Source organism: Phodopus roborovskii, unplaced genomic scaffold, assembly GCF_943737965.1.
Source record: "Phodopus roborovskii unplaced genomic scaffold, PHOROB, whole genome shotgun sequence".
Taxonomy (NCBI): domain Eukaryota; kingdom Metazoa; phylum Chordata; class Mammalia; order Rodentia; family Cricetidae; genus Phodopus; species Phodopus roborovskii.
Window position 1 is genome coordinate 1318211 of NW_026126744.1, and position 17726 is coordinate 1335936.

At 38.2% G+C, this 17726-nt stretch overlaps 1 protein-coding gene across 7 annotated transcripts in view; it reads left to right on the top strand.

Moving 5' to 3' along the window:
* The window catches only part of Cacna2d1 (calcium voltage-gated channel auxiliary subunit alpha2delta 1), a 413204-nt gene that overhangs the window by 62027 nt on the left and 333451 nt on the right, over positions 1 to 17726 (top strand). For all 7 annotated transcript variants that reach the window (XM_051174924.1, XM_051174923.1, XM_051174922.1 and 4 more), the window contains exon 2: positions 15244 to 15325. In XM_051174924.1, the coding sequence (XP_051030881.1) occupies positions 15244 to 15325 (82 nt within the window). The remainder of the gene's footprint in view (positions 1 to 15243; positions 15326 to 17726) is intronic.

A 17726-nucleotide genomic window follows, 5' to 3' on the forward strand; every position in this document is an offset into this window, starting at 1 on the left:
TATGTTAAAGAAATAGGAAAAGCAATTAATTTCTCTTTCATGGCTTGCAAGGAGCACTGATTCTCAGAGAAAGAAATGAAACAGAATGGCATCTTAATACAGAATACTTAAATTTAGCAAGATAGTGTGGCAGGGAAAGGTACCTGAAAAGTTGTCAGTATGGACAACTTGGCTTCCTAGAACCCATATTCTGGAAAAGGAAATTTCTGGAAATTGACCTCTGGCTTTGGCATGTGTGCATTCATAACACACACATACAGAGAGACGGGAGAGAGAATGGGATTGGTACATGGGCATACATGCGTGCGTGTGATTCTCTTAAGTTAACTGATGTAGGAAGACCCAGTCCACTGTGAGTGACATCATGCCCTAGACAGTGACTTTTGAATATTATAGTTGGAATATTATAGTTTGAATATTACAGTTGGAAAAATCCAACTGTTCATAGATAAGCAAGGCAGCACAAATGTATTAACGCCTCTCTGTTTTGGCTGTGGCTGCAGTGTATATAACTAGTTGTTTGAAGTTTCTGCATTGATATCTACACAGTGATGATTGTTACCTCAAATTATAATCTGAGACAAAATCATTTCTCCCTTAAGTTGCTTTTTGTCAGGGTAGTTTATCCCAGCAACTGAAATGAAATGAGGACAATGGGCATTAGCAATTGGATGTATGAACAAACTTTTGATTATTTTTTGTGGGTTTTTATAATTTTGCTTGGAAACTCTAATATGATGTAACAATAAAAATGTTGATATCTCTATATCAGTATACAAACACACACACATGTATAATACAGATTTTAAGATACATGTGCCATTATTTCTTTTGTACCCACAGGTTGTCTTTAGAACTTTCTCTCTAAAATAAAACATTAGCACATAAATGAATGCCAGAAGAAAACTAATGTGATCATACATACATACACACATACATATATACATATTATTTAAGAGAGGGCTACACTAAATAGCAACTAGAATAGAAAACAACAACAACAAAATCATGTTTATTGTTGACTTTGATTGAAGAAGGAACATTAGGCCAAGAACCACATTCAAGGTGTTAGAATGGTAAGTTTATGACTTTGAAGCTGCCATTGCCCCGATCTGATCAAGAGACATGAGAGTAAGGCAGAACCATGGTCAAAGAGACCATGGTTAGGAGAATGGAGTTCTCTACGCTGCCAGAGTTTAGGGGAATGATTCCTTTTGTGCTCTGGTGTTATCCAGGTTGTCTAGAACACCCTCCACCAATTCTGTCCTCAGGTGCCTTCGCAAGCAGGGTTGAGGAGTACATTCAGTCTTTCTCAAAGTAGAAGACTAGTTGGAAAGAGGATGTAATGACTGTGCGGCTTGTGGGAGGCTGCTGAGTCATGTATTATTCACAGATGTAGCTTTGGAAATCTTTGGGCTTTAATATTTCAAGGCTTGATGATCTGTTTAAAAAGGGCTTGTTGAAATCCACTTTGGAATATGCTCAGAATGGAACATTATGAACAATCACAGAATGACTAATAATGAGAAAGAAATTAGGAGACTGCCACCATTCACTTGGAATGTTGATGCCTAATCTAGGGACTGACCACTCCTTGATTCTTTCACACTTTATTAAGATGAGCTATGTGGATCTCAACAGCCAGGACTTCAAACCAAACACTGTACTGCCATCTTCTCATAGGGGCTTGTGCATTGTGTCCTATCTTTTAGAAATTTAAAGTGACCCAGGAACTAAGTCTTTTTTCCTAATTTTCAAGTAAATATTTAAAATGAAAAAAAATGTAAATAGTGACTCAAATGAGACCTTTGCTGAAAAGCTCCAGGTTTTAGTAAATCTTGTCATTTACTTCTGATGAGGAAACTATGCCTGGAAGGATAGATTCTCTCCTGTATTGTGAGAGAATTATCTAATATTGAAGGCTTAACTTAAATATTTTAGTTTGGATTGACAAGGCCTGCTCAACAACTGTACGTACATGAATTGTGCCTTGCAGCATATTTTAAAATAACTTGGGATGTGACATAGGAAATCCATTTATATACAGTTATGTAAAATGCTTTTTCTCCCATATATACATTGAAACGCTTAGATTTTGACCTACTTTTTAATGTATAAAACGGTTATCATTATGCAGTATTGCCATTTAAACATTTGCAAAGGTCATATAAATTGAAAAGTTAATAAACTAGCATCATTAAAATTATTTTCCTATCATTATTTCTAAAAGAATCTTTCAGCAAAGAATCAATTTTAAAAGGTATTCTTTATGTGTATTAAAGCTTTTTGCCTTATTGCCATTTAATAAGCAAAAATTGATTTTTTTAAATAGAACTCATTACATATTTTAAATTTTACAAGATGCTGTAAGTACTGTATACAAAGACACACATCAAGGCTGATTTTACACTTACACTACCCCATGTCAACTGTGTGTGTGTTCTGTTAATAATATGAGAGTCTATCACCATGGAGCAACACTATTGTGTTATGCTGATGAAAGCATAAATAGTGCTTTTAAAATCTGTTTTAATTTGTTAAGTCATTTGAAGTAGGGACTAGGAATTCTCTCCTGTCTTTAGGTTAAGGGAGTATCTTTCCATGGAGGATGTGTCCGCAGGATTTTTTTTTTTTTTTTTTTTTTTGCACCAGGAATACATCCTGGTTCCACTGTTTAAGGTCCCTTAGACTGCTCAGTACTTCTAGCTGAGACCCATATTCAGGGGGACCTGAGTCAGTCCCATGCTGGCTTCCCAGCTATCAGTCTGAGGGACCCGTTAGCTCCTTCTTGTTCAGGTCAGCTGTCTCTATGTGTTTCTGAAACCTGGTCTTGTCCTCTCCCTCTGCATCTGGAATCTAGTTTGACTCAGTGTTTAGTTGTGGGTGTTTGCTTCTGTTTCCAGCAGGTACTAGATGAGGGCTCCATGATTCCGTGATGGTGGATAAGTTAGTTGTTGATCTCACTATCTGGGAAGGGCATTTATGGTAGCCTTTCCATGGTTGCTCAAATTGTTATTTAGTATCAGTCTTGTAGGTCTCTAGACCTTTCTTTATGTTCAGTTTTCTCTTCAAACCAATAATGGCTCCCTCTTTTATACTCTCTCTCTCTATCTTTCTCTCTCTCTTGTCTTCTATTACTACCCTGACTCAATATTCCTAGTTGCACGTGCTTTTCTCTCCTCCCTTCTCTTTCTCCTACTTCTCTCTCCATTCACTGCCCCCCCCCTTCCCCTGAGCTCTGGGGGACTTGTCCCTTCCCAGTTCTGTGAGGGACTTTATATGAATCTCTTAGAATACACCTTGTATCCTAGTTCCTTTGGTGGTGTGACTTATAGGCTGGTGATCCTTTACTCTATGCCTAAAACCCATACCATACATACCATGTTCCTCTTTTTGTGACTGGGTTACCTCACTCAGGATGGATTTTTCAAGTGCCATCCACTTGCCTAGTCGCACATGCTTTCCTTTCCTCCCCTTTTCTTTCTCCTAGTTCTCTCTCCATTCACTGCCCCCTCCCACTTCCCATGTTCCCATGTGCTCTGAAACATCACCCTTTACAATAGCCACAAACAACATAAAGTATCTTGGGGTATTGCTTACCAAACAAATGAAAGACCTATATAATAAGAACTTTGTGGCTTTAAAGAAAAAAAATTAAAGAAGATACCAGAAAATGGAATGATCCTCCATGCTCTTGGATATGTAGGATAAATATAGTAAAAAATGTTAATCTTGCCAAAAGCAACCTACAGATTCAATGCAATCTACATTAAAATCCTAGCACAATTCTTCACTGACCTTGAAAGGATATTAATCAACTTTATATTGAAAAACAAAAGGCCCAGGATAGCCAAAACAACCCTATACAATAAAAGAACTTCAGGAGGCATCACCTCCCCTGACTTTAAGCTCTACTACAGAGCTATAGTTCTTAAAACAGCCTGGTATTGGCATAAAAATAGACAGATAGACCAATCGAATTGAATCAATAATCCTGATATTAACCCACACATCTATGAACACCTGATTTTCGACAAAGCAGCTAAAAGAATACAATAGTGGGAGAAAAGCATCTTCAACAAATGGTGCTGGCACAATTGGATGATGGTGTATAGAAGACTGAAGATAGACTCATGTGTATCCCATGCACAAAACTCAAGTCCAAATGGATCAAAGACCTCAACATAAATACAGTCATACTGAACCTCTTAGAAGAGAAAGTAGGATGTACCTTTGAACAAATTGGTATAGGAGACTGCTTCCTGAACATAACTCCAGTAGCATAGACACTGAGATCAACAATTAATAAATGGGGTGTCCTCAAACTTAGAAGCTTCTGTAAGGCAAAGGACACAGTGGAGATCAAATGGCAGCCCACAGACTGGGAAAAGATTTTCACCAATCGTACATCTGACAAAGGGCTGATTTCCAAAATATACAAAGAACTCCAGAAACTAGTCAACAAAACACCAAATAACCCTATTAAAAATGGGGTACAGAACTGAAGAAAGAATTCTCAATAGAGGAAATCAAAAAGGCTGAAAGACACTTAAGAAAGTGCTCAACATCCTTAGCTATCAGAGAAATTCAAATCAAAACAACTTTGAGATATCATCTTAATCCTGCCAAAATGGCTAAAATAAGAAACACCAATGACAACTTATGCTGTAGAGGATGTGGAGAAAGGGGATCACTCCTTTACTGCTTGTGGGAGTGCTAACTTGTTCAGCTATTTTGGAGATCAGTATGGAGGCTCCTCAGGAAAATGGGAACTAGTTTACCACAGGACCTGGTAATCCCCCTCTTAGGCATATACCAAATGATCCACATTCATGCAACAGAGACATGTGTTCAACTATGTTCTTAGCAGCATTATTTGTAATAGCAAGCACCTGGAAGCAATCTAGATGACTGAAGAATGGATAAAGAAGGAGTGGCACATCTATACAATGGAATTCTACTCTGCAGAAAAAAAAAATGGAATCTTGAAATTCGCAGGCAAGTGTATGGCACTTGAAGAAACCATTCTGAATGTTGTAACCCTGTCACAAAAAGAGGAACATGGTATGTATTCGCTCATATATGGATTTTAGACCTAGAGCAAAGGATCACCAGCCTATACTTCACACCACCAGGGGAACTAGGATACAAGGTGTATTATAAGAGATTCATATAAAGTCCCTCACAGAAGGGGGAAAGACAAGGCCAAACTAAATTTTGTGATCTAATTTTAGTGGTTGATGAAAAGTGCAAATGGAAATGAAAGGACAGGTCTTTCTTCAATAAAATGAATGGAGATTTTGTAATGAGCAGTTAGAAAGTCAGCTCATTTGCTTCATAGTAATACCAGCAACAGATAGTGTGGCCATTTGGGACACCCCAGTTGGCATCAGGCTGTTCAGGGATGGAGCTGGAGGTCATAACTGACTGTGATGCTGAAGGATAAAAGGCAGAATGTTCAGAGCTTCAAGGAGCAAGCCCCATTTGTGATCCCTTGCCTCCTCCCAGCCAGCTAATTGTGATCCTAGATGAACCCAAAAAGCATTTTTGATTGTTTGTTTTGATTCTGGAAACAAATCTGATCAGTTTAGGGAGAAATGGATAACTGGCCAATTTACAGCTTGCAGATAAAACAAAAATGAATCCAAGATGACCAAGTCAGTTTCGGGATGACTTGTTGAAAATCGATACTGTGGTTAGCTGTACAGTGTCTTCATACACACACGTGGAGGAAAAGTCCAGTGGAAAATGAAGGCAGACATACATGAGCCGTGGAAGATGAGGTTTATTTATTGAAAGTTTCCCACTCTCAAGCTCCTTCCCTTTCCATGCTGATTACTATATTCACATCTTTCCCCCGTTTTCCTAGGATTCTTCTGGGTAACAATGGAATTAATCCACAAGCATCTCAAAGTTGGAGCTTCTGTGTGAGACAGCAGTGGAGTACTGAAATGTGTAGATTACCAGGGATTTCAGGAATGAGCAAGCACTCCCATAGCATCTCAGCCATGGCCTGACAACCTTGTGATATAAAGTAGAGGCAAGTGATGTGATGTCACTCAGAACTGCACATACATCCGTGTCCTTATCATGTATTAAGACATGCATATTCAGTGAGTTTGTATGCCTTGCTTATCTAAATCCTTAGATTGCTTAATGCTATTTTTATCCAATTATCGGGACACTGTGGGTGGTTTATTATACAACAAAAGTAGTAGTTTAACATTGATAAAATACAGCAAGTAGAACACTTCTGAAATATCTTATTACTTGAATTTATGAACAAGTTATATATTAGCACAGCAGAAATGGCCATCTTTATTATTATTAGTAGTAGTAGTATTATTTAGATACTTAGACATTTTAATTATTTCCCAGGTCCTTAAGGCATCATTGTGTTTTTCATTTCCTTTGGTTACATGCAAATTATTGCTTAGAAGTAGCTTCATAGCAGAGCATTGCCTCAGGAAAGGGCCCAAAGTGGTCCATGCATCTCTCAGGCTCATCCCCCGCCACACCTCCTCACTGTAGAGTGTTATCTTCCATTTTCTCTGTGCTGTATGCCACATTCCCTTTCTGTCTCCATGGTAATTGCTAGTGGAGTAAATGGAGAGGAGGTATGTCTGTTTTTAATATTTTCTCCCTACAAATAGCAGTGGTTTTAGGCGCATCATCTATTTTTCCACAGGACTTACTCATGTCAACATAAAAAGCAAGGCAGTTATTGTTGAGGTCAAGTTATAACAGTTCTCAGTTCTCGCTGTGACTGCATGGGTCCAACCAAGCACATTCTCTCTTCAGCTTAGCTTTCAAAACACTTAAATTGATAGTTTGACATTTCCTACTCAACTATTGCACTTTACAATAGGATGTAGTTTTGCTTTTCAGAGTTTGATGTTCCTCAAATGTGTACAAAATGAATTGGACTACCATTTTTCTTTCTTTTTGAAAACAGAATTATCCAAATGATGCTGTGTCACCCACGAATTCAGCCTCAAAAGGAGCATTATCTTAATAGTGGCCTTTTCTTTCAAACTGAACAAAAATATAAACATTTTATATGTTCTCTTTTTGAGTTTTTGCAATTTGTACAGCATAAAATAGGCATATTCAATTGTTCCATAAAATACTTGTCGCATTTCTTGCAGGTATGTTGGTGATGCTTCCTGTTACATTGTCTCTATAGAAAACATTCTATGGGGTCTCTGGCAGTGGAACCAGTATTTATCCCTGGAGTATGAATAGGTTTATTAGCCCATTCCCTATGGAGGGATACTCTCTCAGCCTAGACACATGGGAGAGGACCTAGGCCCTGCTGCAAATGATATGAAAGACTCCCTGGGGAGTGGATTGGGTGGATGGAATGAGGGGTCGGCGGGGCTAGTGGGGGGCATGGGAGGATTGGAGGGAGAGGGAACCAAGACTGTATGTAAAATAAATTATTTCAAATTTAAATTCAAAAAAACCCAAAAAGGAAAATAATGTTGAGTAATTATCTAAATGAATTCATATGCACTAAGAGTAATGGCTGAGACTTAGTGAATACTTGTCTTTTGTTCTTTTCATAAAAAAAAATAAAATTGAGCTAAAACAGCCCTGTTAAAACACACAAATTGTCAGGTGGTGGTGATACATGCCTTTAATACTAGCACTTTGGAGGCAGAGGCAGGTGAATCTCTGTTTCAGACCAGTGTGGTATACAAAGAGAATTCCAGGACAGCCAGAACTGTCTCAAAAACAATAGCAGCAATAACAAAGCAACAACAAGAATAAAAACAAAACACAAGTTAATAAAAGAACAATTTGCAAATTAATTAAAAATAAACATTTTAATGACATGGAAACCTTGAAAAACTAACATGCAAAAGTTGAATTTCATTGTATACTCTCTGGACAGTCATGCTATAGGATGGCTTTAGTACAACAGGAAATGCTTGTTCTTTACCATATGGATTTCTGATATCAACATCAATCAGGACACTTTGCCTATAGCAGTCATTAGAGAAAGGGGTAGGAGAGGGTCTGAGGGAGAAGTCCTCTAGATTGTGCTAGAAAGCTCCTTAGAATAATATATACCACCATCATCATTGCCAATAAATGATGTGGTGTCTCTGATGTGACATCTCCACTTTTTTTTTTGAACTTTCACAATAAACATGCCAATATCTCTATCTTATTAAAAAAAAAAAGGGATACCCCAGGTCTCCTCTATCCCTTTGAAGAGTCTTCAGAGTCTAAGCTTCCTCGCATTGTCCTTTCTGATAAGGGCCTTTTGTGACTCTAGGTATATCTGTCATCTTTTGGAGCCATTGTGTCTGATCTTGTAGCTCTTGTGGTCCCTTCATGCCCAGATGCCTTTCTCTTGCCACTGCTCAGATCCTTCCACTCATTGTGGTTGGTTCCCAGAGTTCTAATTACTGTATACTTCCTTTCTTGTATCTGATGCTTAAGGAGTGCTACATTGATTTACTTGTATCCTTGGTAGGCACTGTAGACACGTAGTGCGTGGTAAATAAGATTCTGCAAAACAATAGGCCCGTGGATGTTTATTCGGTGAGAAATCACTTACACCAGAAACAGATGACCACTGCAGGTTCCTGTTCCAAAGATGCCTCCGGATGCTCTCTGTCTCCAACCAGGAAGTAAAAGAGAGAGTTGGAGTCCGGGACCTTAGACCTAGTCTCCACAGTTCATGCCTGTACCTGTCCCCATGTCCCAGTGGGCATGGTCAGTTTATGGGGCAGGGAGGATATCTCATATCTCACTACATCCCCGTTTTAATGTAATGAAAAGATTTAGGCTTGATAAAAACTATATACAAAGACAATAAATATCAAGTATGCTCTAGGAAAGGGAAAATTAAGAACATACGCACTTAAGACCTATTGCTAGTGAGGTAACAAGAGCAAATGGCAAGAACTGCATATCCAGTCCTAAGGGGAAGGTATAACAGAGATTACTATAGAGTTATCCTAAGCTGGAAGGTTTGAGTTTTGTACCAAATATTTCTATCTAGGAAAAGAGAACAATAATTTTGACAGTCTAATCTTCAACCTCATCAAAGACCTGAGAAGGAAGATAACAATACTAGGGTAGGCAGGAAGTGCAGGTGAGCAGCTTCCTAAAGGTGCAATGAAGACAGAAACAGCAGGCTCCCTAGACAATCATCTAAAGTAACACAGCAACGTTAGGGCAACCAGTTTTGGCTGTGACCTAGAGTATCTGACTGACAACCACAGAAGCAGGGAGGAAGAAAGGCTGTCTTATCCTGACATGGTAAGGTTCAGCAGTCTTCTATGTTTGTCTCCTGTAAGCACAGTAGGACAGCATGTCCAAAGTCAGTGGTTGGGGAGGGGGGCAGTTCTTTGCCCGAGAGGCCATTAGCCAAGGAGAGGATGGACTCCAGAAGGAGTGGCATCGGTGCCCAACATACTCTCGGGAATAGCTTGTCAGGAGCAATAGTGTGTCAAGTCAATGGAGTACTAATATTAAAATATTTAAATGCTGTGTTCTGCAGGTTTATGAAGTGTTTGAAGATCAAGCATATTTGTGTGACTAACCTCATAGGTATAAGAAACATGGGTGAAGATAATCTGAAATATACAGGAACATAGCTATATGAATGGCTGAAATGTTCCCAAGTAATTAACAAGGACAATGATTTTAGCAATATAATAGCAATAAGTATACATATATGTAAGTCTCTAAAACAGAGGTAGAAATGTATTGACCAGAGGTTGGACTATATAGTACAACATGATAAAAAATATCCTAAATTATGGCATAGCCCTACCTGTGGAATGGGGGTGAGGGGTTGGGAGGGGAGGGTGGTCAAGGTGCATGTGAGGGGGAAAGGAGGGTAAGGGGAAGGAAGGGAGGGAGTGGAAACTGGGATCAACATGTATAATAATAATAATAATAAATCCTAAATTGTATCAATATACAAAATGTCTTGAACATATGTAAAAGTATACATACATAGAATATGATAAAGATATTGTGCACAAACATCATAAACAGAAAGATCTTATACAATATGACAAAATATATTATACAAATTATCCTATCTGAGAAAGGAATACAAACTTAATTTTACTTAAGTTACAACCGACACCATCTTTATATTCCATGCAGGGTTTTATTCTAACCTCACTGCTGAACTTGTTACATTCCATTGCTCTGTGGATACTCAGGGCGCTGAACAATACCTGTTGTTCAGCAAAAGCAAACTCATTGGCTGGGGTATAGCTCAGTGAGAGTGCTTGGCCAGCATGTGGCAAGGCCCTGGAATCAATTCCCAGCATGGCAACAAAACAAAAACAAACCAACAGCAGCTAACTCATAGAAGCCTCTAAACCATTCACTGTCTTCTGTCCTGTTCTGCACTTTCTTTGTGAAAGTGTCCTCCCCCAGTGTGTTTCTGAGAAACATCCCAAATCACCTGCCAGAGCTGCCTCCCATGCAGTTGTGTCCAGCAGTACCTGCAGCCTTGTGCATACTTTAGAATTTCATTGAGCTAATTGTTTCTGTATGCTTCCCACCTTTCCTCACATTTCCTGTACTACCACCGACTTAGTGGAGCCTTGTCTTTTCTTATCTCTCATTTCTAGCCTCTCTTCTGCTCTGACCACCAGGTAACATCTGTTTGGTGAAGGAAAGCTTATTTGCTTATATTCATAGGCACCTACATGATCTTGTCACTGTCTAGATTCCCATATTCTAAGTAAGATCTCCATCATTTTCGAGCATTCAAACTGAATCCTTAATATTACTTAAAAACAACTGGCCTTACCATTTGTTTTCCTGGCTGGATTACTTCTTCCCCCCAATTTCTGTCCCTTCATTATCTAAAGGTAGAATTTTCTCCAACCAGTCAAACTTGTTAAACTGACCGAGAACACCTTGTCTCAATGCTTTCATTGCTAATTGCTTTACTCTTGTCAGCTTCCATCTGTCTTTGCAGATACCACTTCTTTTTTTTTTTTTTATTTAATTTATATAACCAAGTCCATTTAAATGAAAGCAAACATTTATAGACAATATTTGGGAATTTGGGCATCGTTCTTTCCAAACTACTTCCTGCTGGTAAGAGGCGCTGTCATGGGGGATTTGAAGAAGATTCAGAAATCCTGGCTGTAGTCTGCAAGGCTGCTTTGTCCAGCTGTTTTGAATGTAGGATCACCTGGTACTCTGTTTCAAGTGGTCTGGCTTGATCAAACCACATTAGTCTGGAAGGAATCCCCAGCTTTTCATTTTCTGTGGAAACAAAAATAGAAATCCTTTTCCCCAGTAACTTGTCATTGAACTTAAATTTTGGAGTCAAAGCATTTTTTTAATTTAATTTATTATTTTACATGTTGTTCCCAGTTCCCTCTTCCTCCATCCCTCCTTCCTTCCCTCTCTGCCTTCCTCCTTTCCTCCTTCCTTCCCCTTTACCGTCTCTGCCCTCTCACATGCACTCTAACCACCCTCCACTCCCATCACCCCACCCCAATTCCATATGTAGGGATGTGGGACATCTACACAATGGAATACTACTCTGCAGAAAAAAAAAATGGTATCTTGAAATTCGCAGGCAAGTGGATGGAACTTGAAGAAACCATCCTGAATGAGGTAACCCAGTCACAAAAAGAGGAACACAGTATGTACTCACTCATATGGATTTTAGACCTAGATCAAAGGATCACCAGCCTATAATTCACATCACCAGAGGAACTTGGATACAAGGTGTATTCTAAGAGATTCATATAATGTCCCTCACTGAACCGGGAAGGGACAAGTCCCCCAGAGCTCAGGGGAAGTGGGGGGGGGCAGTGAATGGAGAGAGAAGTAGGGGAAAACGAGGGGGAGGAAAGGAAAACATGTGCGACCAGGAAGATTGAGCCTGGTTAGGAATAGAAGACAGGAGAGGGAGAGAGGGAGAGAGAGAGAGAGAGAGAGAGAGAGAGAGAGAGAGAGAGAGAGAGAGAACATAAAAGAGGGAGGAGCCAATATTGGTTTGAAGATAAAACTGAACACAAAGAAAGGTCTAGAAAACTACAAGACTGCTGCCAGCTAACAATTTGAGCTTCTGTGGAAAGGCCACCATAAATGCCCTTCCCGGAGAGTGAGATCAACAACTAACTTATCCATGGAGCCCTCAACTAATGCCTGTTGGAAACAGGAGCAAATACCCATACATAAACACTGAGTCGAAGTAGAACCCAGATGCAGATGGAGAGGACAAGACCAGGCAGCAGAAACACATAGAGACAGCTTACCTGAACAAGGAGGAGCTAATGGGCCACCAGACTGATAGCTGGGAAGCCAGCATGGGACTGACTCAGGCCTCCCTGAATATGGGTCTTAGCCAGAAGGACTGCACAGTCTAAGGGACCTCAGAGAGTGGAACCAGGATGTATCCCTGTGCCCAAAGGTCCTTGCGAACACATCCCCCATGGAGGGATAACTGCCTTAACCTAGAGACAGGAGAGAAGCCCTAGTCCCTAATTCACATGACCTGCAGATACCACTCCTTAAGTAGCTACTGTTGTGACCATTTTAAGGATGTAATAATGGTATTTCATTGCAGGTGTGTGAATTTTGCATGATTATTTCTAGTTAAGGTCCCATTAGGAAATACAATTTAAGAAGAGGCCATTTGCACCCCTGCCCCCACTTTTTTCCTACCTGTAACAAGCCAAAGAAACTCTTTTGCCTGGAGTTGTTCTTCATGCTTAATCACCAGAGATGGGTAATTGTGGTTTCGTTGAACCTGAATGTAGACAAACTCTAACTGAAACAAACCTTCCTCTCTTTCCTAGCCTTCAAATCTCTTGGTAGCATTTCTGAAGTTTTTTTTTTTTTTTTTTTTTCAAGTCCAGATATTCATTTGGCCCATTGACCTCGCACAAATGTTTTGTACTCTGTCTTTGGTCATTGCAATTTACTTTCTTGTCCAATATGAATGTACATGGAAAATGATTAAAACATTTATGCTGTTCTTTTGTTAATTAGCTATTACGTTAACTGAGTTCTTAGAGGCAGTCAAAGAGTGTGTGTTAAGTACAAGGGGGTGGCAGTGGATGCTGGGCCTTCCTTTCTCCCTGTAGCTCTTCTAGCCTCTATACCTTAGTATTTAGGTATTAAATGACTCTCTCAAGACACTGAAAACATTTCCTGGTCACCACCTTCATCTTATTTTTTTCCTCCTTTGCCAAGACTTAATTTTAATTCCAAGTTGAATCTCTGCCTTTTAGTAGTCTTTCTAGAAGGTAGTAGAGCTTGTTGATGGTGTTACAAATAGAAAATATGAAGTTGATTTCAGTGACATGTAATGTGGCTTATTTCATGTAAATGTTATATTCTCTGAATTTCTTCCAGCTTCTATGATATTTTAAGAAAATTTATGTACCAGTTAAAGAAAGGTATCTATCAAAAAAGAAGCTTGCCCTTCTCAATCATTCCTGAGAGTTTGTCATTTTGGGTGAGAAGAATGGATGGGTTCTAAATGACTTCTCAGCCCAAAAATGAATGGTTGGTTCACCTCTGTGAATATCACTAGTGACAGTGCACTTAGGTGGCAAGGTGGCGTGGAGATGACTTTAGCATGGCATAGATCAGTGTTCAGGAATCTACTATATTCTCCTGCATGCACATGCGTGTTCATATTCTTTCTCCCCTGTCCCTCCCCACTCCTCCCCCCACCCAGCTAAGGTAGGTCTAACAGGTATTACTACTTGTCAGTGTTAGGAATCATATTCGAAAGATGATTCATTTTCTCTAGAGTCTAGGTCTTGGTAATGGTGTATTGTAGTGACAGTCTGATTTGAATTAGAAAGTACTGTCTTTGCTCCTCTCTATACATTAATATATTCTCTTCTAGTTATAAAATTTGACACAGTATTGTTTATCTAATAACAATTGGATTAGTGTTTATAATGTTTTTATGTGTATACTCATTCATAAATAGTATAAATTATATTAGGATGACATTACTTAAAACATTTTTTGATGGTTCTGTCAATTTTATTTTATGTTTTTTTTGATAATCATTTACCATTTTTTCTCCTATCATACAGAATTACTGACCATATATTTATCTTGATTTCATTTGTGCTAACACACTCTTGGTTTTGTTGTCTTTTATTTAGTAAGCATTTAGTTGCCTCTGTAATTCAATCATGACTGTCTTCCTGTAGGCACTTCATCATCTTTATAATCAACTTTGGTTTTCTTGTCTTCTTTTACTACTTTATTCATTTACATGTTCTCCTAAACATTATTTCAATCTCTATTTCATGTGGTGTTTAATTTTCTTTCTTCTGATTCTGAAATGAAGGTGATGATTTGATGAACTGTTGAAATTCATGTTGAAGGAACAGATGCATAGTTCACTTCCCTTGATTCAAATTCATAAGTTCAAATTCAAGCATAAGTCATCTACTAAGCATTCATACAGGGCTGTCCATATTTCCTTATGTTTGCCTAGAGAAAAAGACTACTTATTCTAGACTTGCAGCATGCCAATGCCACATAGAGATAAAGTGAACATTAAACTGCATTGGTCAGAGTGGTAAACACTGGGTGATTCTCAGATTTAGATATTTCTAATATGTAGTGACCTGAATAAGTCATGTTACAAGGTATTGACTCCATTATTTACAAGAATGTATCTGAAAGTATTTGAGCTTAAATACTGAAGGAACAATTTTCATGTAAAACATTGCTTTGAAATCCTGTCTATTCACTCAGAACCTCAGTGCTGCTGGGGAAATAAATGTTCTTAGTTGTACTGAGATATTTGTAACCTGTGATTTCCTATGGTGGTTAAAAGTCCATGTTATAGTACTGCACACTCATTTTATGATCAGAAAATACAGCTTATGTATATTTTTGAATACTGTACTCAGTAACTATTTTTGTGACATTGTGATGAGTGAGCAAATCTTTACCCTGTTATTTTTCTCATTTTGATTTGGGGGCATCCATAAGGGGTATACACACGTGCGATGTAAGAGCCAAACAAAGATAAACAAAACTATACTTTTAAAATAAAAACTTGACCATAATAAAGGTTCAATAGGCTTTTGTTGTTTTCTCTGATTGTTGTTTTCAGTATGAAGGTGGAATGGGCAGGTGATCTTGGTGGGAACTGGGAGGGAGAATAAAAATTTATGTATATGGACCATGTATATAAGATATTACTGCACTAGTATTATTTGTAGGAAATCTGATAGAATTTTCTTCCTTCTGATCTCACAGTATCAAGTCATGGGTGGATAAGATGCAAGAAGATCTTGTCACACTGGCCAAAACAGCAAGTGGAGTGACTCAGCTTGCCGATGTGAGTACTTCCACTTTGATTATTTTTTCTGCTTATGTCTTTTAGGAAACTGTTGCTCTGTATTACAGAGAGTATATGATTCCAGTTCACTTACCATAGTGAAATTTTGTGGGAGCCCCTGCATAGTGCTGGTTATGGGAAAGCAGAATGGCATGGCTACCAATGAAATTATTAAGCACCACCCCCTCCACACCAGATTCAGATTTAGATGCCATATACTTTTTAGAATTCTGCTTTTAGGGGCAGGAGAGATGGATCAGTGGTTAAGAATACTGACGGCTTTTCTGAGGTCCCGAGTTCAATTCCCAACAACCAAATGGTGGCTCACAACCACCTGTAATGAGCTCTCATGCCCTCTTCTGGTGTGCAGGCATACATAACAAACAAACAAACAAACAAACAAATAAATCTTAAACAAATCTCAAACAAAACAAAACTCTGCTTTCAGTCTTCAGAATGTGTTTTAGAATTCCCAATAATGGTGACTAAATATAATTGAAATGTCCTCAGTGGAAACACTTCTTCACTCTTTGAGGATGGATTTTATTTTAAATATTTGCAAAGTGTTTATAGCATAATTGAGATTTGTACAAAGGTATTGATGCACAAAATAGGGACACCACTAAAGGTAAATTATTCATAAAATTTCCAAACTGGCTGTGAGAGTTACTCTAAAAAGAGTTTGAAAAGCATTTGGATTATATAATAGAAACATTATTTGTGTAAGTATTCTGTATGATTATAACACATCAAATGTCATTTTAAAGAACTCACTGATTACTGAGAAAGTAATATAAAAATCTGTGTATATTTTCATTCTGTGTTCTTAGTTAAATAATGATGCCTTTAATATTTCTAGCCTGTGATGTGTTAATTCAATGACATTGTATAAAACAAGTTTCATGGATGAGGATATAGCTTGAAATCAGGCAATCAGGCATGTGCAAGAGTTTGATTCAATTTTTTTCATGTGTTTGAAAATGAAGTTATTACCCAATTGTAAATTTTTTTTAATGATTCACATATACCTATACATGAAAGTAATTTCCATGTAAGTTTTACTACACTCATAGTAAATAGGTCATATGAGGTCAGGTACAGAATTTTATTTTGACCTTCATGCCATGTCCTCAAACAGCTTTGGATTTTATGGCATTTTGTTCCACATGCATAGTAATACTCTTCTTTGGGAGAAACTAGATTATAAAGTTAACTTGTATATCAGAAATTCCCAATGAAGGCCTGCTAACTAAATACTTCAAAAATGACCCTAGAATGTCTTCATAATACAGTTGCAGATATTAAACAAAAAATGTGCTTAATAGTCCTTATTTTTGGTGTATATCCCTGATTTCATGATCTAAAACTTTTGCAGGGTGGGGCTGGTACACTAGTATGATGGAGTGCAGTTCCAACACATGTGTGCTCACCACATTGTGTGACAACTCTTCAGGGATATAAGATATGCATCAACTGTAAATTAATTTCAGTTCAGTCCTATCCCCAAGATGTCCTATTATATTTATATGGATATTCAGCAATCTGAGGGAAGCTGAAATCTAAAGCACTTTCAGTCCCATGTTTCTGAGGAGCCATACTCACCTGGTATCTGCAGTATGTTTGGGGAGGAAGCATGTTTCTTTTAACTATTGATGCTCTCTAGTGCTGGGACACACAGACATAGGGAGGGTGTATGCTGCACTGTGTGATTAGGAATGATTCACTTTAGAAATATATGAGTATGTGCCAGTGGGTTAGGTAGTATGTGAATCTCCATTTAAGAGGTAGGATTGGTAGAGCACATATTATTTGTTTGTTTTTAATTTAATAGATTTAAGTTGACTATGGGGAAAGCTTTCATGCAACCACAGTGACAAATGACAGATTCTACCGTAAAGTTCTGTAACTGTTATTGGCAAGTTAATATTAAAAATAAGCAATTGCTGGGGGCTTCCCCTTCTTCCACTCCTTTATTAGCCTCACAGCTTCCACCTACCTGATATCCTTGTTACTCCTGCTGTGGGAATTTTGTCTTGCTGAACTTGTTTTCTCTTTTACTTCAAGAAATTGTCATGTAAAAAAGTCTCATTTGCTTTCAACTATGCTTTTCTGTATAGTATAGATTACTTAGAAGATTGTAAATACTAATGATTGAGTTAATGACTTTCAATTCATAGAACATAGAATGAAGAAGAGAAAGTTTAGATATTTTGTTTATGAGTCATAGGCCATAATATGGTGACAATAAAATTTATAAGGAATTATGTGGTGAATGATGTGGGGGGATGTGAGAGAGGTGGGATGAGCTTCTACCCAGCTGTACTCATTGGGCCTTGAGGAATGGTGGCCTCAGAAGTTGAGCACATGGTGGAATTTATTGTGTCCCAAAATTGAAAGTCAC